The 25,024-nt window shown below is 32.7% G+C and overlaps 3 protein-coding genes across 7 annotated transcripts in view; 1 reads left to right on the top strand and 2 right to left on the bottom strand.

Annotated features, from left to right (window-relative positions):
• Positions 1 to 9,874, top strand: part of LOC143181719 (scavenger receptor class B member 1) — a 57,903-nt gene extending 48,029 nt beyond the window's left edge. For both annotated transcript variants that reach the window (XM_076382280.1, XM_076382272.1), the window contains exons 4-8: positions 707 to 907; positions 2,524 to 2,748; positions 2,845 to 3,007; positions 6,752 to 6,996; positions 7,408 to 9,874. In XM_076382280.1, coding sequence (XP_076238395.1) covers positions 707 to 907; positions 2,524 to 2,748; positions 2,845 to 3,007; positions 6,752 to 6,996; positions 7,408 to 7,758 — 1,185 coding nt within the window. In that variant the 3' untranslated portion in view covers positions 7,759 to 9,874. The remainder of the gene's footprint in view (positions 1 to 706; positions 908 to 2,523; positions 2,749 to 2,844; positions 3,008 to 6,751; positions 6,997 to 7,407) is intronic.
• On the bottom strand, positions 9,865 to 13,921 carry LOC143182761 (ATP-dependent DNA helicase Q5). Its single transcript, XM_076383973.1, has 13 exons — positions 13,834 to 13,921; positions 13,621 to 13,745; positions 13,382 to 13,546; positions 13,128 to 13,304; positions 12,879 to 13,058; positions 12,696 to 12,801; positions 12,505 to 12,616; positions 12,190 to 12,417; positions 11,925 to 12,113; positions 11,729 to 11,852; positions 11,390 to 11,662; positions 10,070 to 11,291; positions 9,865 to 9,999 (listed from the first exon to the last, which is right to left on the bottom strand). The coding sequence occupies exons 1-13, from the start codon at positions 13,919 to 13,921 to the stop codon at positions 9,950 to 9,952; spliced, it is 3,039 nt and encodes a 1,012-aa protein (XP_076240088.1). The 3' UTR covers positions 9,865 to 9,949.
• Positions 13,922 to 15,319: 1,398 nt separating this feature from the next.
• Positions 15,320 to 25,024, bottom strand: part of LOC143181732 (uncharacterized) — a 179,871-nt gene continuing 170,166 nt past the window's right edge. For 3 of the 4 annotated variants that reach the window (XM_076382302.1, XM_076382312.1, XM_076382293.1), the window contains exons 3-8: positions 24,571 to 24,793; positions 23,891 to 24,030; positions 22,988 to 23,140; positions 22,123 to 22,303; positions 21,885 to 22,024; positions 15,320 to 20,825 (exon numbers count right to left, since the gene is read on the bottom strand). In XM_076382302.1, the coding sequence (XP_076238417.1) occupies positions 20,557 to 20,825; positions 21,885 to 22,024; positions 22,123 to 22,303; positions 22,988 to 23,140; positions 23,891 to 24,030; positions 24,571 to 24,793 (1,106 nt within the window). In that variant the 3' untranslated portion in view covers positions 15,320 to 20,556. The remainder of the gene's footprint in view (positions 20,826 to 21,884; positions 22,025 to 22,122; positions 22,304 to 22,987; positions 23,141 to 23,890; positions 24,031 to 24,570; positions 24,794 to 25,024) is intronic. The other variant, XM_076382321.1, reaches the window with a different exon arrangement.

The following is a 25,024-nucleotide window of genomic DNA, read 5'->3' as shown; positions in this document are numbered from 1 at the left end:
GTCACTTGTACTTCTTAGAGTCTCAAAGTCATATTTATTGTTTTTAAATAGAGACTAAATCTTTTTAGTATTGAAAGCTGTGCATCATGTCAAGTGATTTAAACTCTACTTTTAATGAAATTGGGTCAATGAATGAATATACGAAAATCCAATTAATATTTTTGATCTATCTTGTTTTCCGTTTGCTATTATCCTAAGTAAAAATGGTTTCTAAGTTATATTCTTATTTAAAAGAAGAGTAATGTTGAAATACAAGTACCAAAAGAAGATTGAACAATTTATTATGTGACTTCCTTTAAATTGTGTAACATTTATGTGAACTAATTTTTTCTAAAATTATCTTCTTGTATTTAATATTTTCATGTCTCAATTATTTTATTCGCTGACATTGCTGGCGTAAATTGTTCTACCCTGAAATGATATTAATTCACGCTTGCCAAAATGGCTCATAAATTTTCCAACTTCACGATTTCAAATTAGAGAAATAAAACTATAAATTAAGTTAACTCCAACAACCGCTGAATTGAGAGGTACATTATAAATATGTGATCTCCAAGAAATTCTACTCTAATTGCAAGAAGTTCGATCTGTCAGTTCAATTACGACGCACTTATAAGGAATCACTCACTGACTGAACTCGTAGAACGCAAAAACTACCTGATGAATGTAACTGAATCGAACATACGATCTTTCTCTCTTGTTTCAGAGCATTACAAACGTGATGAGGGACGCATCGTACTTAACTAGATTCGGATTGAACATGCTGATCCGTCACACGGACACGCGTCCTCTAGTACCCATGACAGCTCGAGAATTTATGTTCGGCTACGAATCCGCCCTTGTCACGCTTGGCAATAAGATGATGCCATCTTGGATCAAGTTTGACAAGCTGGGTCTCATAGACCGGGTAAGTTATTTCTATAATAATCGCGAAAGAAACATTTCAGAGTATTGCTTTTATCTAATACTTGCAACCTTAATAAAAAATATGAAAATATCCCATGCTAGTGCTTCTTTAAAAAAAAAAAAGTATGAAACATACCTTCGAAAATAACTATTTATGGGTGACAAGATAGAATCGCATTTACTTTTTAGGAACCTATATAGGGTGTCCCAGTAAAAATTACCACCTTGATTATCTATTAAATTGTAATAAGAGTAGTAAAAAAATTTTTTAAATAAAAATTGTTTGATATTAAAGGGGTCATCATATGGTCATGTTCACTTTATAAGTAGAGTCGCTGAAGACATGTGAAGGTTACTTCTGTTTTCTAAATGGCATCCTACATTTTTCTGTTTAGCATCTGACAATAACTCTCAAAACAAATACAAATACTTATAACACAAGGTCATTCAAGGTTATTCAAGATAGATTATGAATAATAAATAAGCTCACTTTCTTTAGATCTAATGTTCGAAATATCGTTCATTGGCATTAATACAATGCTGCACACGTGTTACTAGTGTTGCACGTGCTTTATGAGATGTTTGAAGACATATTTACACTTATTTCTTACGAAAAACATTGGACATGTTGTACAAGCACAACCACAATTTATTGTACCATGTGTTATCTTGAACATTGCATCCAAAGAAAGTGTGCTTATTTATTATTCATAATCTCTCTTGCATGACCTTGACCCAAATCGTACACGACGTCTTGAAGACGTCTATTTTATGTTCATTTTATGCCTGAACGTCTTACGACATAATTCAGACGTCTTAAAAACATCCAAGAGCGGACATTTTAAAGACTTGCAAAGTTTACGTCTATAAAACATCTTAAAGACATACTACATGGACGTCCTAAAGACTTACACTTTTCGACGTCTTAAAAACGTCTAATTTCTGTCTGAATGTCTTATATACGTAATTTAGACGTCCTTAAAACGTCTTATGAATGTTTTTTAAGACATCCTAAAGGTATACTGATTTGTAACATCGGACGTCTCAGAAACGTCTTTTGGACATTTTTAGAACTTTACTGGATGTTTTTAAGATGTCTCTGTGCTATTTGGGAATTTACCCAAGTTTATTTAGTCCTGTGCTATCTAGGTTTAAACTTTGGAAGTCTCTAAGACGTATGCTACTGGATGTTATTAAGTCTTCCAAATTATGTCGTAAAACATTTAGGCATAAAATGGATAAAAAATAGACGTCTTCAAGACGTCTGCTATCTAGGTTCTAAGTCATGTTCGACCTAACGTCACTCAGAATCAAGTAAAGACAAACTATAATAATTTTTATAACAATACTGATGCCAGTATCCTACCTACAACAACACATACAAATTTTAATGTGCTATCATTAGATAAGTAAAAGCTGAAATCATTAAATATACATAAATGCATTCACTTGTCATCCAAAATAATTGAATCGATAAACAGAACACCATTATGAAAAGGTAACGTTCTATTGACTTCCCTTCGATGCCCCAACCGCGGGAAATTTAAAATTGCATCCTCTGATCGCGCACCACGTATTGCATGTACGTATACTAATGCAGCTACTTTTTACTCGCAGATGTACGATTTTGATGGCGATTACGAAACCGTTTACACGGGAGAAAACGACATACGTCGCACGGGCTTAATTGAAAAGTACAACGGTAACGTGAATTTACCGCAATGGACTGGAAAGTGCGCGAATGTGAATGGTGCAAGTGATGGAGTCAAGTTTCCCAGTTACATACAGCCGAACGACACCATACTTTTCTTTAGGAAAAGTCTCTGTCGTAGCGCGAGTATGGTATGTTGATCGTTAGTAATAGCTTCAACTGTCCGAGCACTTAAAACGTTCGACTAAATCGATTGTAAATGTCAAATGTAAAATACTATTTTACAGATAAAAACGGGGGAGACGTATGTACAAGGACTACACGCGTACGAATATAAATTCAGGGAAAACGAACTGGACAATGGCGCCTATAATCCAGAAAACAAGTGTTTCTGTCGTCATGGATTTTGTCTGAAACCTGGATTGATCGATGTTACTGATTGCTATTACGGTAAGATTTTGAATTATTTTCAAATTTTGTAGGGATAGACTTGAACTTGTTCTGTCTCAGCCTATCTTAATTTGTTGTCTATAAGTTTATAGCTAAAAGTGAAAAATGTTCAATTTTCAATGCTAGAATACCTTCTGAGATATAGATACAGATTTTTTATTTTAAGCCTTTAAAGTAAATAAACTGAATTTCTTTACTTTAAAAAATTTTTAAATTGTAGTATGTATTTCATATAGATATGGGTTTATACACACTTGTATGTAAGACGTTCTCAAACTTTAAAATTATATGATAAGAAAAGTTGCAAAATTAGTACCTGATTTTTACAAAATCTAAAGAACTGAATTCGAACTATAAAGTGCTGATAAAATTTTTAAACACAAATTCGTATTAGTTCACATTGATTTACTCAAGAAACTAAGATATTTGCAAAGATAGCGCGTATGACGCAGCAACTCGTGCATCATGCACATTACCGCACAGAATATTTTATTTCAGATAATTTGAATAACTCGTACATAATTAAAGTGTTTACGAGGTGAAAATTAATAAGAATTTACGTGATAATATTCTTATATTTGAAACGTCTTACGTCATATAACCAACGCGCGACAATTTCAAATTTCGCATATAGTTGAAACCCAACGAATCACAATACATGCGCAGTTTTTAATTTTCCCGCCGTGTGAAATACTCTAAACCATAATTATATTTTTTCTTTATATGCAGTTTAATGCTAACAACATAATTTATTTATAGACATAAAATTGAGGTAGATTTTAGTTGGACTGTACTTAAAGCAGATTTAAGATACATTATACCATACTATTGAGAATTCGCTAATCGAGTATGTAGTATAAGTACTAAAGTAAACAAAGTATATAAATTTGATCTCGTATATTTTTATGGCCAAAATTTATGTACGCTTACATAAGATTTGATATCGAGTTATAAGTAGCTGATTCAAGTTAATGGAAATAATATACGATTACATTATTTGCGCATGAAAGAAAAATCTCCATTCATCAGATTCAAGCACAGGGGAAAATTCTAGACGATAATTATCTTCATTATCGGTGAACGATGATGAATAATGCATTCATATCGAAAACATACATTAATGCTGGCGTCAATATCGAGTCGGTAAAATCACCGTCATAATTGTATCGACGTCAAAATTATAAAAATGTAGTAAAAATAAAATTTACTGATGTCAGTTGTGTATATTATAACAAAACATACTATTTCATTTGTGTTCTTTTGACTGATTTCAATCGCTATGCAAATATGTAGCAAAGAGGTTTTTTTAAAAAATATTTAAAAAATAGAAAAAACTCAAACTGAACTAACTTGTTTAATTTAATCTAATTAATTGAGTCTAACTTAATTTAACATCTCATGAAACTACCTCAGAAATTGCGTTGCAGTCTTCTTGAATACTGTAGAGAATCACAACTCGCTCATATTCCTAACTAAATTTGTTTTTTGGTGTCAAATTGACACAACAGAACAAAGTTAGTATAAAAGCATAAATAGTTAAATGTATGACCTTTTATGAAGAATAAGAAAATGAATATTTTAGATACATACATTTTTCACTTTGTTCACAATTTTCTGAGTAATGCTTGAGAGTAAAATGTGTTAAATCGACACCAACTTTAAATTTCATTTAAAATTTCAGTAAAATAAAATAAACCACTTACATTGTTATCCCTTTCTTGCACCCGAACTCGTCAACACAAGAACTTATCTCTCTTGACATCAATAGGTACATTTCGATTTCAATAAATATTCTATAAGAGAAAAGAAATACTACTTAAAAATAAATATACTTATTTAAAGACAAATATAATGGACAAATAAAATATAATATAATCAGGAAAGGAATGTATGAATATATCTACTAACGCCAAATACAGAACAAAGTTTAACCATAACATCTAATTAAAATGTTTTTAAAGTATCAAGTGAATTTTGAATAATAAATATACAAATATTAGTTAATTTATTATTCCGAGACACACAAAAAATTAACAAATTTCGCGCCAATACTAAAAAAAAAAGTAATAAAAATCTTACCTCTATTACAAGCTCTGTACACCGACATCATTTGATTCTAAGTGGTATGACTGAACAATAATAAATGTGAGAGATCCTCAGAACAAGATACATGTCATCCATTATGCGCAACAGTGACGGCGCATAAGAAATTCTCAAAGCAAGGAAACTATGGTCACCATCTACACATTGTAGAAGACAAATATTTACTTAATTTTCTCTTTGTCGCATTATTACATATAAAATTATCTGTCTGATAACTTATATGTTATCATAAAATGTTATACTTAGTAATAAAAACTGCAAAAAATAATGTATGAAAGGAATTAAACATTTGTTTTACTAACAAGCGAAGTAAAACCAAGAAAGAATCGTGATGTCTGAACGAGCGGGAAGAAAACTGTTATAAACGTGAATGTGCATACGATAGTAGCAAATCACGCGACTACTCTTCAAATGTACATTAGATTCTTATTGAATACGTTTTAAATTGTGCACAGTGACACAAAAATAATTAATGCATTCCCAAGACATACAAATATTCAACAAATCGGCAACAATATCATAAAACATGGTAAAAACTTACATTTACGATGAGCTCTGCACGCTGGCGGCATTCCGTTGGAAGCGTACTGCGCGCGCAACGTTGAGAATATTGCTCGAGAAGCCATCTATCGAATATCGAATATACTTTGCGCAGGATCTATCACTCAAATCTTATCCTGTATAAAACACAAAATATAATAAAAATTAATTAAATACCCAAAAGTAGCACTCCTATTTCACTTTAAAAACAATACAAATATAACCATAAATTAAGAAATTCTATTAAAATTTGTAAAAGTAGCAAATACATTATTATGTTAACCCGCCCTAAGCAACACAGAAAGATGTCGAATTGAAAAAATATAGGTAGTGTATCAAGTACACTTTAACAGAAAAGATGTAAAAATGAAAATTACATTCGAAATTCGTGAAATTTATGTATATATTTGCTAAGATAAAAAAATACTTAATGAAATGAACCGCTGAGTATTTTTACGATTGAAGAATGAGGAGTGTAAATTTTTCAATCAAGAAATAACCATTAATACATTGAAATTAAAATAAATGTTTCATTAAATCTATGACAATGTATTAAAATGAAGAATTTATACCTTTAGAACTGGTTAGAAGCTGCTGAGTACAGGGTTACACATGTTTAACACAACAAGCGATACACACGTCTAAACTCCAGGGTGTCCAGGAACAAAATGACGCCGCGCGCAATTTGAACACTTAAAGATGGCTACAGAATTTGGCAAAAATAGTCAAATTAAGTTTTAATTTCCACCACAATGAGCGTTCCGATCGAGTTCTACTGTAATATTGACAGTAGCGCGAAAATTTTCAAATTTAAAAATTCTCCCGTATTCAAATATTTAAATTTTTAAAATTTCGAATATTTAAAGAAAATAAGATGCATGGAGCAAATTTAATTGGTAATGTCTAATAAATGTCTAGTTAATGTTTAATTGTGAATTGGCAAACTGGCAAAGAATTAGTAAAGAATTATTACAAAATATTCGTGAATCTTAGAGAAGAGAATTCTCGTTCCTGAGTTGAACGACATATGTTATCTGACTAATAAATAAAATTTGCATTTTCAAATTTGCATGTTTGATTAACTGATCACGATTTTTCCAGGCTTCCCCATTGCGCTATCATATCCACACTTCTACAAAACCGATCCAAGCATTTTGGCAGCCATCGAGGGTTTAAAGCCCATACCAGAGCTTCACGAATCCGTGATCTACGTTCAACCAAAAGCAGGTCTACCCATAAAACTACTCTTCCGATTCCAAATTAACATGGCCTTGCAGAATATTGGACACATGGCTAGAGTGGAGAAATTCGAAGACATGGTCTTGCCGCTCCTGTGGTTCGAAATCGTAAGTTAACATTTTTACAAGAACTTCCTACAGAAACTATTTGTGTCAACTGTTGCCAATATGGATAAGCCCATTGCTTTTATTATTCAAAAATTAAGATTTACTAATGTAATTTTAAAAGACATCTTTGAAACGTCCGAAGTTGCGAATCAATATGTCTTTAGGGTAACTTAAAAGACATTCATAAGACGTCTTAAAGATGTCCAAATTATGTCGTAACATGTTCAGGCATAAAATAAACATGAAATAGACGTCTTCAAGACGTCGTGTGCTATTTGAGCACAGTCTTTCACTTATATTGTGTTTATGTTCTAAACACAATACAAAATAAAGATTTCTTTTTGCTATATCTATTATATATGAATTATATTCTTTTAGCAGAGAAATGTAATATTTAAAATGCTGTTCCAGGGATTACACGAATTACCAACATCGTTGTACGTCCGATTCTGGCTCTACTTAATCGCTCTACCAATTGTCCAAGACGTGTTGACTTACTTCTTGCTGCTTGTTGGCGTTGTACTTATTGCGTTCGGTGTTCACAAGATCTTTTTGTATCAGCCAAAAGGATCAACGTCGCCTCGGCAGTGGTTGGACGCGGAGATAAAAAACCAGAAGTTGCAATTTCTGAACAACAGACGGTTATCCTGTAAGAGCAAGGAGATGGACACTTTTTACAGTTCGTTACTCGAAACGAAGGATTCGACGGAAGTGTCCGATCTAACGACGGAGTTACGATGTCTAAAGGAAGACATAGTGTGAACGAAACTGCACGATCCATACTTTGGGAAGAGGCTATATTATTTATCGTGTAAAATCGGTTCACATATTTTACCGATAGAAGAATGAAATCTTTCGGGTTTCGATATAATGATCGAACGATCTGAATGAACAGTCGAAACTCTGATTAGGTGAGAATAAGAATCGTGCTTACGCTCGAAGACGGCTCAGATTTATTATGCCAAGATTTTTCAATCTATCAGTAATTAGAAATTATGTCGACATTCTGAGTATAAAATACTTAGATATTACGATCGTTTCAATGAGCGATTAAAATTCATGGTTTCATTATTGAGGTGTATAAGTATAGTGGTTCAACAGAATTCTATGTACAATATAGACAATCGCATAATTTATTTAATAGGAACAATTGTAAAGTAGCTCAATTACTTCGTGAGTAAATAGTGATACTGATTATTGATTTTTCACAACTGCGATTATAATTTATCAGTGCAAACGGTGCAAATTCATAGCAAATATTCTGTGTATGCCTCTTCAATCTTTTCTTCTGTTTTAATTGCAATTTTTTATAGAAAAGGTTCCAGTCTCTATCTCCATTTATAGAAAGTTTTTTGTTAATCAGATTACTTTCTTCAAAGTTCCTTGTTTAGTGGAAGTTAAAAAAACTTCTAGTTTCCTTTTCATGTTTGTATGGAATTTATTGAGGCTGGTACATTCAGGAAAGGTAAAATGAGAGAATAAGATAGAACGATCGTTGTATTCGAAATATTGTAGCTATTTATATAAACAATTAAATGTATTAAGACTGATACTATAGACTGGTCGTAGTGATTAAGCAAATTTCACGGAACCATGATTAAGCTGAATTGTTCATAAAAAGGCAGTAAAAGTTATACTTTCAAGGTAGAGTGATATGCAAAGATAGTAGGGTACACTTAAATACATTAATTGTCTAAAAGTATTAGTTTGGAGTTGCACCGTTTGTAATTCGAATAGATTTTTATACAGAAATTATACTAGAAAACATGATTAAATATTTCCTACAAAAAAGTAGTGGAAATGAAAATTTTCTTCGCCAATTAAAAATATAGTTATGCGTTTCAATGATTACACTTTAACATATTTTCAAAAGTATTATTTAGACAAAGCGTTCCATAAATAAATTACTACTATTTTTCAAAAACACAACTCGTACTAAAAAAGTTTATACTTCAAAATTACAATTATTCATGTCTATTCTACGTAAATTTAAAAAATCCTTGTAAATATTGTACATAATCAACTAAACATAAATCGCGATCATCTCTATTCATATTGTTTATACATTTTTAATACTTTGTGTATAGTTAATAGAGAATTTTAAAAGTGTATAAATACAATCGACATTGCATTTTAAAAAGAAAAAGGACAAAAATGGGGGAATTAAGTAAACTATTCTTTCTCATTACGAAATATGACATATTAAGTTATCATTAATAAATATATGGTTCTTGTGGAATTTTTAGTTCATAAGTAGATCAATAAATATAGACACTTTTTAGATGTTGTCTATCTTGCCTCATATATAGAGAATAATGTATTCAACTGAGGAAATAGAAATGAATATAAAATCATTAAATGTAATTACTGTGTGCAAACGCTACGTCATAACTATTTCCTTCAGTTGACATTTTATATTATTTATAAGAATAAATTTATTTATGCCGCACTCATTCGTGTTCGTAGCGATTGCTACGTTTTTCACTATAGTAATTATTGTACTTCTTGCCAGTGAGATGTTAGTAATATGAGTATTCATAAAAATTGCTCAATAAACAATGTTTTTGATAAAATTTTATTACAATAATTTTATTTTTTACTACTTGGAAAATTACCTAACAATTTATATCACCTCATAAAAAAAACAAGTAAACAATTGACAAAAGTACTGACGCGCATACTTTTATACTCGTTAAAGATACATACAGGGCAAACTAATTAGAAGACTAAACACAGTACTATACAAAAATCATAATAAATATTTCTACAAATTTTATCGCACTGAAACACAATTTGTTATCTATGATCCACTAATATAGTGGCAAAATAAATAAATTGTTAATAAAATTAATTTAAAATTTCACACTTATGAGACGTATTTACAAATGTTTTAATTGTTATCGTTAAATTATTGTTGTTAAAGTGACTCCTTGACATAATTTTGACAAAAATACTATTCCTTTGACATACATTTCGTAACAAATTTCTGTATTCCCTCTTTATCTGAAAACAATCACCATCATATATTACTTGAATCAGATCAAAAATACAATTTCATTAAGAGATACTGTACCAAATATTTTTTGAGATAGCAACGTATGATGCATTTCTCTACAGATCTTTGAAAAATTCGGTTTATCTGGAATACGCGTGGATGGATAATACTTCATTAAGTACGATTTCAAAATTTCTGCAGTCTTAAATTGCGTGGCTTTATCTGCAGGTACCGGTAGCTTTTTATTACTCTTACTTGAATGTTGTTTTGAACGGCCTGCTTTATGTTCCCTTTCCGACAATTTCTTTATTTTTTCATCCTGTTTTTCTGTGTGTCTATCTCGTGCTATTTCTCTTTTATCTACATGTCGCGTGATTGTAGGCACTTCATCTTTTGTATTTTCAGTTTCATTCTTCTTTTCCTCGACACTATTTTTACTTATTACATCAACTTCGTTAACGAGGTCAATAATTACCGGAGTATTGTCTATGGACAATGGTTCTTTATCAAGTTTTGCTTTTTTATTTGATTCAGTGTCTATATTATTTTCGAATAAATCTGTACTCGTGCGTCTTCTTTTACTCTGACTTCTCGATTCTATCGAATTTACAGTTTCATTTGTACTATTGTCATTTGTTTCATTTATAGAAGTTAGGTTAATTTCTTCAACTGGAGAATTACTTCTACATTTTGCAGATTGTAAAATTTGCTCGTAAACTGATTTGCTTGTATGAGGTGACTTCTTACTCTTAAGATAGTTTTTAACAACTTTTTGGGAAGACTTTCGTGACTTTTTACTGGGGATTTTTAATGTTGCCATATTATCTTCGTGAATTTGTCGTGCGCACGTAAAACCATTTAATTCACGAAATTCAGTAGTTTTCTCATTGTTTCCTGTGACAGTTTTACCTTTTTCAGTATTCATTTCATCATTAACATGAAAAGTATTTTTAATGACGTTACTTTTTGCTTCTGTGGACTTGATACTTTCATCATCATCTTGCAAAACACTTTCATCGAACAATAATTTTTGATTACTATTAGTTACTTTTTTATCGTTTTTAAGTTCTAAAGCAGTCTTAAATGTAGGATATAAAATAGATTTGTTTGTGGTACTTGAGTCTTGGAAAGGAACATGAATATCTTTATTATAGAACTTATTTAGATCACTTTTGAATGCATCTGAACTACTAGAGTCTGTTAAGCAATCTGCTTTCACGTTTCGTTTATTATTTGCATCGTAATCTCGTAAATATTCGTGAAGTGTATTAGCACTAGTACACTTTCGCACAGAAGAAACCTTTGTTGATTAATAAAATTCAATTAATATCACTGAATATAAGATTCAAATATTCACTTATAAAATGGAAAACTGAAACATTTTAATAAATTACATACCAGTTTTGACATATCGAACTTATATTTGTTCGCAACTTTGCTATTACACAACACTTTGTACTCAAGTTCATATGCGATATTATGGAAATCTTTATCTTGCAGTTTCACTTTTAACTCTGAACTCATTTTTTCATAGTTATCTGATAATGCTGAATTTAACTGAATGTAATAGTGCTCTCGTACTTCGACAGTTAAACCTTTTATCTTTACATCAGTACTTTCTGCTGCACATACATGAGATTGTTTAGCATCTTCCAAATTTTGCTTTCTTATCTGAAATTATATAGGAATGATAAGGCAAATAAAAATAATTAATGCGTCTAATTTAAAACTATATACCTCGTCATTCTTGTTATTGTTTCTCCGAATAGCAAACTGTTTCTGAATTAGTTCCCGTGATTCTCGTTTACTCTCAGCTAAAAGCTTTTCTCTTGACACTGGATTTTTATCGTCGTCATCTTCACTATACACATTTAAATAAGTGCAGTCTAACGAATAATGGATACAGTAATCTTATTTGTTATTCATTACTTACCCATACTCATATTTTGTTAATGCCACACCATCTGAACTACTGCTACATTTAGGTTGTGATCTAGTTTGAGACATTTCAAACTGTGATATCCTCGATTGAACTGCATTTTTGTCTTTACATACATCGCATCTATTCTTACATGGAGGTGGACTATCTCCAAAATATTTAGAAAAAACTGCATGTCTGCATCTGGTGTAATAGGTTAAAAAAAAAAATGATCAGAAATCTGATTATGGGGAAAGTATTTGAAAACTATGACACTTACTTTGCTTCAAGGCAGTATGAAACAGTTTTTTCAAAGTTTTTCCACCTTAATTTCACAAGCTCTGTATTATTTTGTTGTATTTCCTGTTTAATGAGAAATGCAATTGGCTTGTATTCTTCGTTGCTAAAATAAACTCTGCAGAAAGCCGTTTTGCCATCTCTACCTGCTCTACCAGATTCTTGATAATATGCTGCAATATTTTGAGGAACCGTCCAATGTACCACAAATCTGTATTAAATTGGAGAATGTGTTTATAAAATTTGTTTCACTGTAGATAGTATAAAATATCAAGGAAAACAACACGTAATACTTCACCTAACTGAACCCTTATCTACACCCATTCCAAAACTACATGTTGCTGCAATAACAGGTACTTCGCCAGAGGTCCACTTATTTTGAACCTCATTACGTTCTTGATTTTTTAAACCTGTGAGAAAAAATATTTACTTTACTATTTCATCAATTTTATTAACTGTATAAAAGTTTAATATGACAGTAATATATACCAGCATGATATGCTAGAGTAGATATACCAGAATTAGATAACTTATGTGCAATCACTTCAGTGGCTTCCTTCTTTCTGCAATAAATAATGCCACAATTTCTTTTCACCTGAAATTATTCAATTTCTGATATGTGGTCCACTTAGAAGCAATATTTACAATAAATGTACACAGTCTGTAACTTACTTTTGGAATGGATTCATTTCGAGGTCCAAGAGCTTCTAAAATAAAATTCTTTAAATGCTCAAATGGCTTATCTATTGCTTCTAAAAACCATACATCATAATAAAGATTAGGCCGAAACACAGGCACAGAGAATATTAATGAACTTTTCATGTTTAAGGATTGAAGTATATCATCTTTTACCTAAAATAATATGTTACACAATAAACAATTTCCAAACATAGTTTAATTTTAGATGTTTATATGTTATACCTCTTTTGCAGCAGTAGCTGTTAATGCAATTACAGGAATATTAGGACATAGTTTTTTAAATATTCCCAATTGTCTATAACTGGGCCTAAAATCATGCCCCCATTGACTCAAACAATGAGCTTCATCAATAACAAAATAAGCCAGTGCTTTAGCTTTCCTTAGTTTTATTATTATATCCTGCAGAAAAATATATCAGTAGTAATTTATATATATTATAATAATAATTGCGTTTACGTAATTAAGATATAACATACTTGGAAATGTTTCTGTGCACCCATTTCAGGAGTAACATATAATAATTTAGTTTTTGGTGTGGTAGACATTAAATCTTTAAGTATTGCATTTCTTTCTTTGGCAGACGTATTTGAATTCAATGAACTTGCATTTATCTTTTTACTGACTAAAAAATCTATTTGATTCTGGAATGATAAAGTATCATATAATTCATTCTATATATTTCTAATTGTGTTTATCTGATCATTTAATTGTATACCTTCATTAGAGCTAACAGAGGAGAAAAAACAATTGTCACTTTATTTTCTTTCATTATAGCTGGCAATTGGAAACAAAGTGATTTGCCAGATCCGGTTGGCATACATACAAATACATCCTCTTTTCCTAAAACATAAAATGCCAGAGTATCATTTAATTATAAGTCAATAAATGAAAGTATAAACACTACTATTAAAATTAAACAATATTCAACCTTTGTGAACAGCAGTAGTTGCTCGTTTTTGAATATCACTTTTGAAATCATCATAACCAAATACAGACTTTAAAACAGTTGCCAGCATTTTAGCGTAAAATAAAATAAACTGTTTTCATATAAATATTATATTTAGTATACACTTTTATAACTGCATTACGTGACACAAGTGTTTTTTAATTTTTATCACTGTAAATTGTTTCCTGGACACACACTGTTTACATCATACGAACCATATTGCAAACATAAAAATTCCCCTATTATTTTAGGTGGGGGGCGCGGACACCCTTGTTACGCTACTGCACTTCTTATTATTTTGTCGAAACAAAATGATATACCTCGTAATTACTTTAATACACCCGCAAAGCAATGTATTATTTACGAATTTTAATATAATTTGTAAAATATATAAATTAATAGATTAAAATATATATGTAACAACCCCTAGAATCACTATATAGGGACTTTAAAATTCATTGAAGAACAATATCGAGCAATAAAGCATCAAATTGTTTGTTTCTTCTTAAAAACTGTGACACAATCTGAATATTCAGAATATTTAGTACATGGTAATTAATGGAATATCTCTAATAATTTTATACCCCCAAATTAGACAAAATGGGATTATGAATTTTAATTGTCTTTACTACTTATTTTTCTAATTACTATCATATTTATTTGTATATTTCATAATTTCTGGCCTTTCTAAAAGAATTCTTAACACTTTAGTATTCTAATATTGGGCAATACATTACTATTTAACAATTTTAAAAGTGCAATAATAAAGGAGTACCAACCCTCGTATATATGGCTCTAACCATAAAGCGCTATCTTTCGGTGATATTAGAAACTAATGTATTCGAAATGTTATCAATATGAATGTAGGGAACGCATTGTTTTTATCACTGACGCTGGTAATGCCAACAAACGAGAAAATATTCCTAAATTCCATACCATCCAATATACAAAGTGCCCCACTAAAATATCTTCCTTATACATCCCTATAATTTTAAGTAATAAACAAAAATGTTATTTACAAAAGAAATATTACTGCAGAAAGCTTATACCAGAGAATTATACCTTAGAATTCTAATTTTACCCAACCTTTCCTAATGTTAACTTGATAATTTGCTACCTTAAGATCCAAGCTAAAGGTAGGGATAGAACTTGGCTTGCATTCTATGTTTCTGATTTGTTCGTTTCAGATTTTTATAAAGGGAGATCGGTGGAATTGTAGTCCCTTGTGGGTCTTCTTTTCCAGACTGTGTATATGTACATTTATTCTAAATGCTGTTAGCATTGTAAGTGTTGCTAACACCCATTAGAGGCTTTCCAGTTGAACTAATCACCCTGTATAAGATTATAATTATAAAATAAACTGTAGGTATTAAACTATAATTATAGTATATTTATATCCTATCCTATACCTCGTTGATGGTTCCGCTAAATTAAATCAATCTTTTTAATAGTTAATAATGATACAACGTTTTTATGCTTAGGTACTTTTTATTTGTTTTGAAAGTTTCACATATACACGTTAATCATTAACGACATAATAAACAATGACATATAGACATTAGAATTTGAGTAGACGCTCGTGTATCGCGAGCCACTTGCGACAAAAAGATGTTTCATAATACATATCACGTAATAATTATCATATTAATGACCATACATATGTAACAATATTTATAGACATATACAGACGAACTTGTATGTGTACCTGTGTTTTACATAATATTTATATTTACTGTTTATGCATTTATACTCGTACATTGTAACACCGATATGTCATTTTAGGCATGGAGTCTCTGTGTTTTACGTGTAGTACGTTTATGCGTGTGTATTCTGTGTGATCCATCGTTAATCTCATAAAATGCACGCATGTCTGTATGCATATGTATTTGTGAACCCATATAATATTCATTTTCATTCCTGTCAATATTCCTCGCGGGCCTCGTGTTCCTTATATGATTAATCACTTAATCTTAATCGAAGAGCAAATAACATATAGGTACATACAGTAGGTAGTAATGCAATTCGTTAATCTATCGTACGCATAGCCATGTTCGCGTACATGTAACTATTTCATACGCGTAAATGTTGCATATACGTGTCCTTGTGTATACGTGTTACACCAGCGTAGACGCTATGTGAGAAATTCCAAAAATGAATCTTCGACGCGTAAACAAGCGGACTGTAGAAGAGAGAGCACCGAGATATACACGAGATAGAAACAGAGAGACAGAGAGACAGTGACAATCTTCACTCGTCCTCTTCTTGCGCTTTTCCTCATCCTTTGCCTGACACTCCTTCCGGTTTACAGGCATGCACGCATATCTGTGAATGTTCGTATGCACCAAAAGGAAAACGTTCTCAGAGTATTACGCGCTATACGTAATCGAAATAAATATATATGTATATATGTATATGTATACTATTATAGTATGTATATATAATATATATATGGTTTCGCCGTGAACGGCTCGTCGGCTGCGCCTGCAACGACCCGACCACTGTAAGACACTGTACAAAAATACCGCTTATAATAGTTAGTAATAATAACAACGCAGCCGGCGAGACTACAACTACGGCTGTTAGAGATATGTCTCGACATGGTTCTTTGGGTGGCTCTGACGCGAATATGCGTTAGCGACCATCCCATTTCATCGTTCTACCATCACCTAAAGGATATGTTCCACTACGTGAGCCAGGAGTCCCGCTTTGTCTTTCACGATGGTAATAACGCACGACAAAAGAAGAATGCAGTTTAATTGTTCAACTGTTATTTCAGTTTCTTTGATTTTTATATTAAAGTAAATGAATGTAGCATCGTTGGGAGAAATAACAGTACAGTTAATATTGGTAATAAAGTGGATACTGCAATGGAACGTCTATGTACGGTTCTATTATATCTTTTTCCCCTTGATTCAGTCTTTGATCTTGGGAGTTATTCTCCTGGCTCACCGAATAAGTGCATCTATGCTAACGTTACTATTTCTTTATTTTTCTGTCTACTGATATCTTTTTTGTTTTAACGTAGGGTCGTTTACGCTCTGTCGTTTAAGCAAACTTTTGTTGAAACAGGATAATTCCTTGCGAAGTTATATCTTAATAGAATCTGATTCCGATATGCCTCCTGCGCATCCTAAGCTAAATGTAGGGCCTGCAAAGAATCGCAATTGGCGTATCGTTTAAAATTGATTAAATATTTTGTCTCTTTAATGAAACAACAACGTAGAATTGATTAATTGATGAACATCAATTAATCAATAAATAACATGCATTAACATAAGTTTCTACATGAAAATAATTGAAGTATTTCAACGACAGTACGCAAACAATAATTTCGTGTCTTTTTATCGGTGAAACTTTTTAGAAAAAACATCCAATGCGTATATGTATATATATATATATACATATAATATATAATATATATAGTTATATAATATATCTTTGATGATCGTAATAATTTGTATATATATTATATGCAACGTACATATATTATATATGTTAACAAATAAATTCTCTTAAACCTCGTACGGAGTTCACGATATGTATACGATCTTTAAAGATAATATCGGTGAAGCCTTAAATTGATATAATTAACCATTATCTTACAGGTAAAATCTGGGCGTATAAATGATATGTGTATGTTGTGTGAAGTCGACGCACCTTTGTTCCTCGACCGAAGGAGAATTTCCCATTACTTTCATAATTTTGTTCACTTTGGAAAAGAAGTGTAGACATAGACAGTCGAGTCATATGTTACTACTAAAAATTATATCAATGATCTTAGCGATATTTATTGCAATACGCGATATGTACTTCGACGCCTATTAATTTAACTACAAATCTCGAAGTTAAGCGAAGATGCACTATCATGACCAGAGTTATTTATATGTACGATGTCGTAAATATAATCCTACATATCTATGTGTTCGAGGATCGACAGAAGTCTTCGACGATCTCCTTCGATTTTCATCGGAAAGGCGGTCCGCATCGTTATATCATTAATCCAGCTTCGATATGTAATCATTATTCGTAATGTTAATACTTAAACTCTATTATATCCTTACCCATTTAAAACACAATTTACTTTCCATGTGAATATTCTACGTTCCATGAATGCGTTTTCAATAATATCTCGCGCGACACATGTAGTCCTCGAAATGTGTTCGACGATGTTTTCAATTCTTTTTAATAAACATCAGTTAGAGGCAGTAACTAATCTCTAAGATATGTATCAGTTCATATTGCAATTGTTAGCCTACATTCAAACAAAAAATATTTTCTACACTTCAACACAAAGACAGTGCCAAGCTGACCTATTTCAAGCCTAGCGAAAACACGCGTGTAAGTTAAATCGCAGGCTCTGTTACTTGTAACGCTTTAACATGTCAAAGTGCGGGATATTTTTTGGTTGATTGTTAGTACACAATAGGATGATAATATCCTATACTGGATTTAACATTTTAATAAAACTCTCGTTTCGCGTAATTCTTAACCCTTCACGTTCGTCATGGTTTTTGAATGTACATGCTTCGAACACGCTTCGCAACATGGAACACGCAAGCGGACGCGCTCGTACGTCACAACTCGTGCGTTTACTACGAGGGGAGAGGCTGATTTCGTGGAAATGAACGTTAGTGGGTGCAAAAGCGTTAACTGCGACGTACACATCGTTCGTTTGCCGACACATTGTGGCGTTGCTGAAAGACGGTGTCATTTTATCAGCCGCGTTTAAGCCTCGGGTGTCTAGGGTGCAATAGAGAGCCGCGAAACGGAGGCAACGAGCTGTTTCAATGATCGCGTTTGTACTCTACCGGAATTGACAAGTGTCGGTTTCCTGTTGAGGACATTACGCTCCATCAGCAGTCGTTATCCCATTTCGACCGTTCGGTCCTTCGTCAATCAAGTTAAGCGCCTGAATGATCTCAAGATATCACCCTGCGAAGAGATTGCACCATAGAGTTCGCCTGAAGATCGATCTACTTTGACTGATCGAGTTCTCATTTATCCAGCTCACCGAATTCGGTGAGACACATAAAATTTCAGAAAATTATGTTTTAAATACTGAAATGAACGAATAAAACTGTTAGTTACAAAACACACTACTCTTTTAAAGTATTTAATTACTGTAATTTAGGCTGATTTATAAATGCACAAATAAGAGTAGAGTACGACGAAAACATGTTAAATTATTCAAATATTTTATTTCGAAAATAGTTTCTTTTTAAGCTGTTTATTATTATAACATAATCTTCTATCGTGAAGATTATTAACTCATGCGACTGATAAATTTCCCCGCGATTTTCAGCAACGATGGAAATAATAAAGCGAATATTTAGTTACTTTGACTACTCTGTTACAAAAGATTGTGACGTACGAAGTGCAGCATCTAAATAATGTCGATGACTCGTCCCAACGTTTCAGGAACGCATTGATATGTATGGGGCGAATGTCCGTGGATCATCGAATGATAACTAAGCTAGGGACATTCGAGTTCTCTATTGAGTATACTACGATTACTCGCCGCGAGTATTTTTTAACAGACATCCAGAAAACACTTGGCAACGATCTTGATATGTAACGTTCGGTGAAAAAGGCTCGTGCGATTATCACGGTCTGGGGGAGCCTGCGTTTCACCCTCTCGTATCGCACATCACAATGGAGATTCATTTTCTTACTCCCTTTGTTTAGATTTGCATTGAACGCGATTTTCGATCCAGTCAACTAACCATACATACATGTGTATATTTTCGTGCGTGGAGAATCGAACACCGCGATTGAAGATCAAACGTAACGATCGAGATGCTTCATAATTTTTTACCGTGTTCATTAATCGAATCATTTTCAAATTGCGTTGAAGACTTTTCGATGAAGTTTGACGATCGAATGGTAACCGATATTACGATGAATGCCTTGAGATGCTGATACCCTCGACTACTGATAGCTACATGAGTACTTCGTATTTTTGTATTATTTTTGAGATGCTGAGAGATACTAGTGTCTCGAGAAGATAATAAATGGTACTTTAAAATTAAAGGAAACTAAAGACTAGGAATGCTACCTTACATAATGTCTCATTACAATTCCGCGTTTTCTCGTTTTGAATCTGTCATATGTCAATTTTTAAGTTTCATCTGCTAGTAATATTATAGAAATCCATTATTTTTTACCTATCCATGTGTTTGCACGTATATTTTTCTCACAAAGTAGGTGAATCTTTTCTTCTAATTATTGCATAGAGAAATACTCAACAATTTAAACTGTTTGTTAGTTATTTGCCATGTAACACGAAAGGAAGAATAATCAAAAATTAAATGACTCTAAAAATGCCTGATCTCTCTCATTGTCTCTTATTTGAGTTCAAATCATCTACATCAATGAACCAGCCCCCGTGTCTGTCTTCTTCATCAAGTGCTAAATAATATTGCCAAATTTCCTCGTTCATCTCAAATTCCAAATCACAAAAACGGCTACCTTGGATGATCACGATCATCGAAAGAATTTCACGAAAGAAACATATCTGTCTATCGGATCGTGCCACGTCTCCGCAACCGTGGTACGATCAGTTATCAATGGGGTGGCGATAATTCATGGGGAAAGCAGGAAAGGGAAACGTCGCCGGTAGCGTTCTCGCGTTCTTGAACAAGGGGAAATGGATTTTCGCGTTCAGGAAGCGAGAGGATCGTCGTGGAATCGCGTGTCTGGTCGCGGTTAAAACACGGCGACAGTCACAGCTAGCAACTGAAGCATCGTGTCGACGTAGATGCGTCTATCGCTAGCTGATGATGACGTTCGCCCAGCGTTCTTCCTAACGCAACCCATTCTTTCCAGTGGTATGTTCTGCACGGCGTACTCGCGGTGTTCGTTGCTCATTATGCACATGGTGTGCGTCTTCGACATCGTCTCGTCGTCCTTGTCGCGCAAGTTGTGCAGCCAGGAGGAGTACCATCGCAGCTCGCAGTCGCAGATTAGAGGATTGTCTGTGAAGAAAGGTGAGAACGAAAACTGAACATATTAGCATTGTTTTGATGATATGAGGAAAATTGATTGCAAATTGTACTATCTATTAATACTGTCTTATGGACTTGTGTCTTCTTGAACCCTTGTTTTTGAGTGAAAATGTTTTTTCACTGCTCTTTCTTCTTTTTGAGAATATGAATTCTATATTCCAGACTTCAATTTAGGCCATAGCTCAAGCTTTTTGAAAATGCGTTAAGAAATAAAAAATTGAACGATTCTTAAAGTACTAAAGAGAACTTATGTAAGAACTTCAGGTCAAAAGGTGGCGAACAGAGAATTGTGGTTGTTTCGTTTGCTGAGCTACAACGCCAAGAAGATCGAAATTTTTAACACGCTCTTCATAGCGTTTATGTGTTTAAACTTTTGAATAACAAACTATTAATTCTTGAATCGAATAAAGCACTTCTCACTTTATGATTTTCGAACACGAATTTTCCAATACCAAATTCCGCTAATAGACAAAATACGTAAATTGTTAGATTTAAATTATTTATTAATTAAAAATAGGTCACTATTATTAGGTGATCTCGCTATTCTGTACATAACTAAACTAAAATCTTTTTTGGAAACAACTAAAGTAAATCGATTAAATAATTTTAAATGCTTTCTGCTTCTTCTATAAATGAAAATTCAATTTGGTTTTCAATTACTCACGCCTTATGAAACAGAAAAAGTATTTAACTTGCTAAACGCTTGAAGAATTTAACTCAGCTGAAGAAAGTTGTCAATCAAAACTAAAGATAAAGCACAAATACAAAAATAAATCATTCTTACTATTATCTTAACATTTTCGGAGCGTTTTACGTAGAAAATGATTTATTCAATTAACCAAGTATATTAAATGGCCAAGTGAAGATCTGTGAGATTAACTGTGTCTAATTACACTTTACATTGAGATTATTTATCTGTTGAACAATTATTCTACTAAGTAAATTTTCATATGAACTGTTGACCGAAACTATCTACTACAAAATGACTACTGCTTATATTCCATCTTCATTTCTCCCTTTTTATATTACCTGTGATGTCAATTTGCCGAAGGGTATCCACAACATTCTCGATCACCTCTTCTGGTATGTGCTTCAGCTTGTTGTTCTGCAGATTTAGCGTTTCCAGAGAATTCAGATTTTCGAACACCAATGGCGGCAAGACTTTAATCCTGAAGAAACAGAGAGTAAGTACATGTATGTATATTCGTCGCTGGACGGTTACAGGAAACCATTCATATAACGTAGGTAATGAAATGAAGGAAATTACAAATTCTTTTGGAGATTCAGAAATGTAATAGAATCTCCATATCCGGTGAAAGCGTCCTCCGGGAGCGCGGTAATGTTATTGGACTTTAAGTCGAGGTGGCGTAATCGATGTAGACGACGCAATGCATCGCTCGGCACAGAATGTAAATTATTATCTCCCAGCCGCAGGTATTGTAGGTTTTCTGTAATGGAATTAAAATAAAATATGCATGAGGGTGACACTGATGCTTTGTCGACAGGTGTCGATGTTTACTTATTATTGGATCAATACGAGACTTATCGAAACATGCGAAGGGAACTATGCAAGATCTCTGTCAGAATAACTCGATCAGAATTTTGTAATTATTAGATTCTTACATGGACTTAACGAAATGGCTACATTGCTGTTCTTTTGTTTGATACTATTTGAAATATAAAGAATATATAAGTGTGATTTCTTGGTTTTCATTTGGATCCAAGTAATTCTATGTTTTTGGAGATAACAGGATAAAATTAGAAAAATGTGGAAATCAATTGTATCATTTTTGTCAATTCACTTATAGCAAATAAGATGTTAATGCGACCATTTCCTCTTTTCGAACTGTTGTGAGTCAAATATTCACTCATGTAGATCTATTGTTAAACAATGAATAATAATAAGCTAATAATTGGTCCTATTAAGTGCGTAACTGCACTCTAATGAATATACTTTCAATCTATGAGCGACTTGTTATGGTAAGACTAATGTTCTTAGGAATATTGGGGACGCCATGTGGCAGCCTATAGAAATTACTGCATGCATACGATATAACAGAAACGGGCAGGCAACGACAAGCAGACACGTAGACGGTTCAAAGGAATTTGCATCAAACCGTAATTACACTTACCCTCGAGACCAATGAACGCATCCGGATCTACATGGGTAATCTGATTTCCGTCTAGCTCCAAAGAGTTTAATTGCGTCAAGTGGGAGAACACACGAGCTGGGACCTCACGAAGCCGATTGTGTGCCAATACTAACGAATCCAAGCTTTTCAAACCTGTGGGGACACGTTCTTCGTATGATCGAATCGAAACACTCAATTTCGAGACATGTAGAAGAGTAATGAATCTTCTTAATGTCTCGGTTCTTAATTTAGATTAAGTAGTTAAGTTTCTTGAATTTAAGTAAGTTGAGACTTTACCAATCTGAATATGTTTCTTTGATTGGCTTGAAATATCTTTTCAAAGATGAGGTTTTTCCAACTTTTCTTGATTTGATATCATATATCAGTGCGAATTTGTGTAGTAAGATCTTTGAGCAAATTGACATGAATGTGTATCATGGAAAAAGTTATTAATAAGTTAATTGAATTTAGAGTTCCTAATCTGAACAAGGCATTACTCTTTCAGCGTATAATTTCACTGTCACTCTGGTAAAAAGTCGAGAGATAAGTAGAACCTGCGTAACTGTGAAGCCCTATTTGTTTTGAGTTTTATCAATAAAATAAAAGAAATTAATTTATCAATGGTTCCGTCAAAATACGATAAGAGATAGAGAGGTTGATATTTTTTATTGCCAGGATTTAGTTCTGTTTTCGTTTTTCATGGCTCAGGTGGTTACCTGACTTTTTATATGATTGCTTTAGATTTATCAAAGGAATAAGTTGATTTTTAGATATTTGGAGAAATAAAACTAATTTTTTTCAAAGAGAGATCAACAGTTGTGACGCCTTCGTTAATGAATGGATAAGGAGAAATATCCGCCAATTATTTAACTAGATGAAGCTTAGAAATGAATATAGACATACCTTCGAAATCGCCTTCCTGAATGGCAGTAATCTTGTTCTCCTGCATCTCCAGTTTCTTCAGCATGTCCAGGCTTAGCAACGATTGCGTTGGCACCTTGGTCAGCAGGTTTCCGCCCAGATTTAACCTTCTCAATTTCCTACTATAATTTATCGTTTTGTATTTTCCTAGTCGTGTTTCTAGTATTTACCGAATAATGTGATGACACAACTAATGCACTTTGAAATGTTAGAGAGCAATTAATAACAAACGTTTATCACTTTGTGGGTTCAATATTCGTTTGATAAAAAAGATCGATTAAGATCAAAATGAAGTAAGTGTCAAATTTTGTAACATAAAAATACATACACCACAAAGTTTCTCATTTTATCAATTCAATTTCATTCAAAATTGAATCGATATCGAAATGCCAGGATATAGATAAAAAAATATTGTTTTAGTCTCAGATTCATCAGAAATATCTTGCCTTGCTTTTTAATCAAATTGTTATAATCAATTATACCATAATAGGAATCACTATTTTAGGATTAGTAGAGTGACACTATTTTACGATTTCAACGATTTCAACGATGAACGGTTGTGACTAAAACTCGGTGTAATGTGAGGTGAATAAGAAGCATCAGTTCAATTTCTGTCAAACGATTCTGAAAACGGTAAGATACTGTGATTTGACGCAACCTACTTGTGCAATCCTTTGAAGGCGTCCTCCTCGATGCTGGAGATCTTATTTTCGTACAGCGAAAGGATCTCAAGGGTGTCGAGCCCTTCGAAAGCTTTTCCGTGGATGGCGGTGATCTGGTTGCGGTTCAGGTTTAAAATAAGCAGATGATGAAGATCTCGTAACGCGACTGACGGTACCGAGCGCAGACCATTTTGGGACAGGTCTAGTTGTGTTAAACCAGTTCCTTTGGAAGAACACGATTTTCATAAAATTATCATATTTTTATAATTTCGGCTTATCGTTAAGAACAAATTTAGAATGATTTGAAAAGTATCGTTTCTTGTATGATTGTTAAAAGACTTAGAAATAATTTGGAAATTTTTTAAATGGTCTTAAATGAATATTGCTAGTTTAGGTCAAATTAGCAAGGCGTAGTGTTGCTAAAATCTTTAATTAATAATTACTACTTATGTTA

The sequence above is a fragment of the Calliopsis andreniformis genome, chromosome 1, assembly GCF_051401765.1.
Source record: "Calliopsis andreniformis isolate RMS-2024a chromosome 1, iyCalAndr_principal, whole genome shotgun sequence".
Taxonomy (NCBI): domain Eukaryota; kingdom Metazoa; phylum Arthropoda; class Insecta; order Hymenoptera; family Andrenidae; genus Calliopsis; species Calliopsis andreniformis.
The sequence above is the reverse complement of the archived record's forward strand: the minus strand, read 5'-3'. Positions and strand labels throughout refer to the sequence as shown.

Coding starts and splice junctions, on each gene's coding strand:
- LOC143182761 (XM_076383973.1), bottom strand. CDS start 13,921: ATGCTGGCAACTGTTTTAAAGTCTGTATTTGGTTATGATGATTTCAAA. Junction 13,746..13,833: donor AACTACTGCTGTTCACAAAG/GTTGAATATTGT, acceptor TTTATGTTTTAG/GAAAAGAGGATGTATTTGTA. Junction 13,547..13,620: donor CTCTGTTAGCTCTAATGAAG/GTATACAATTAA, acceptor TTATCATTCCAG/AATCAAATAGATTTTTTAGT.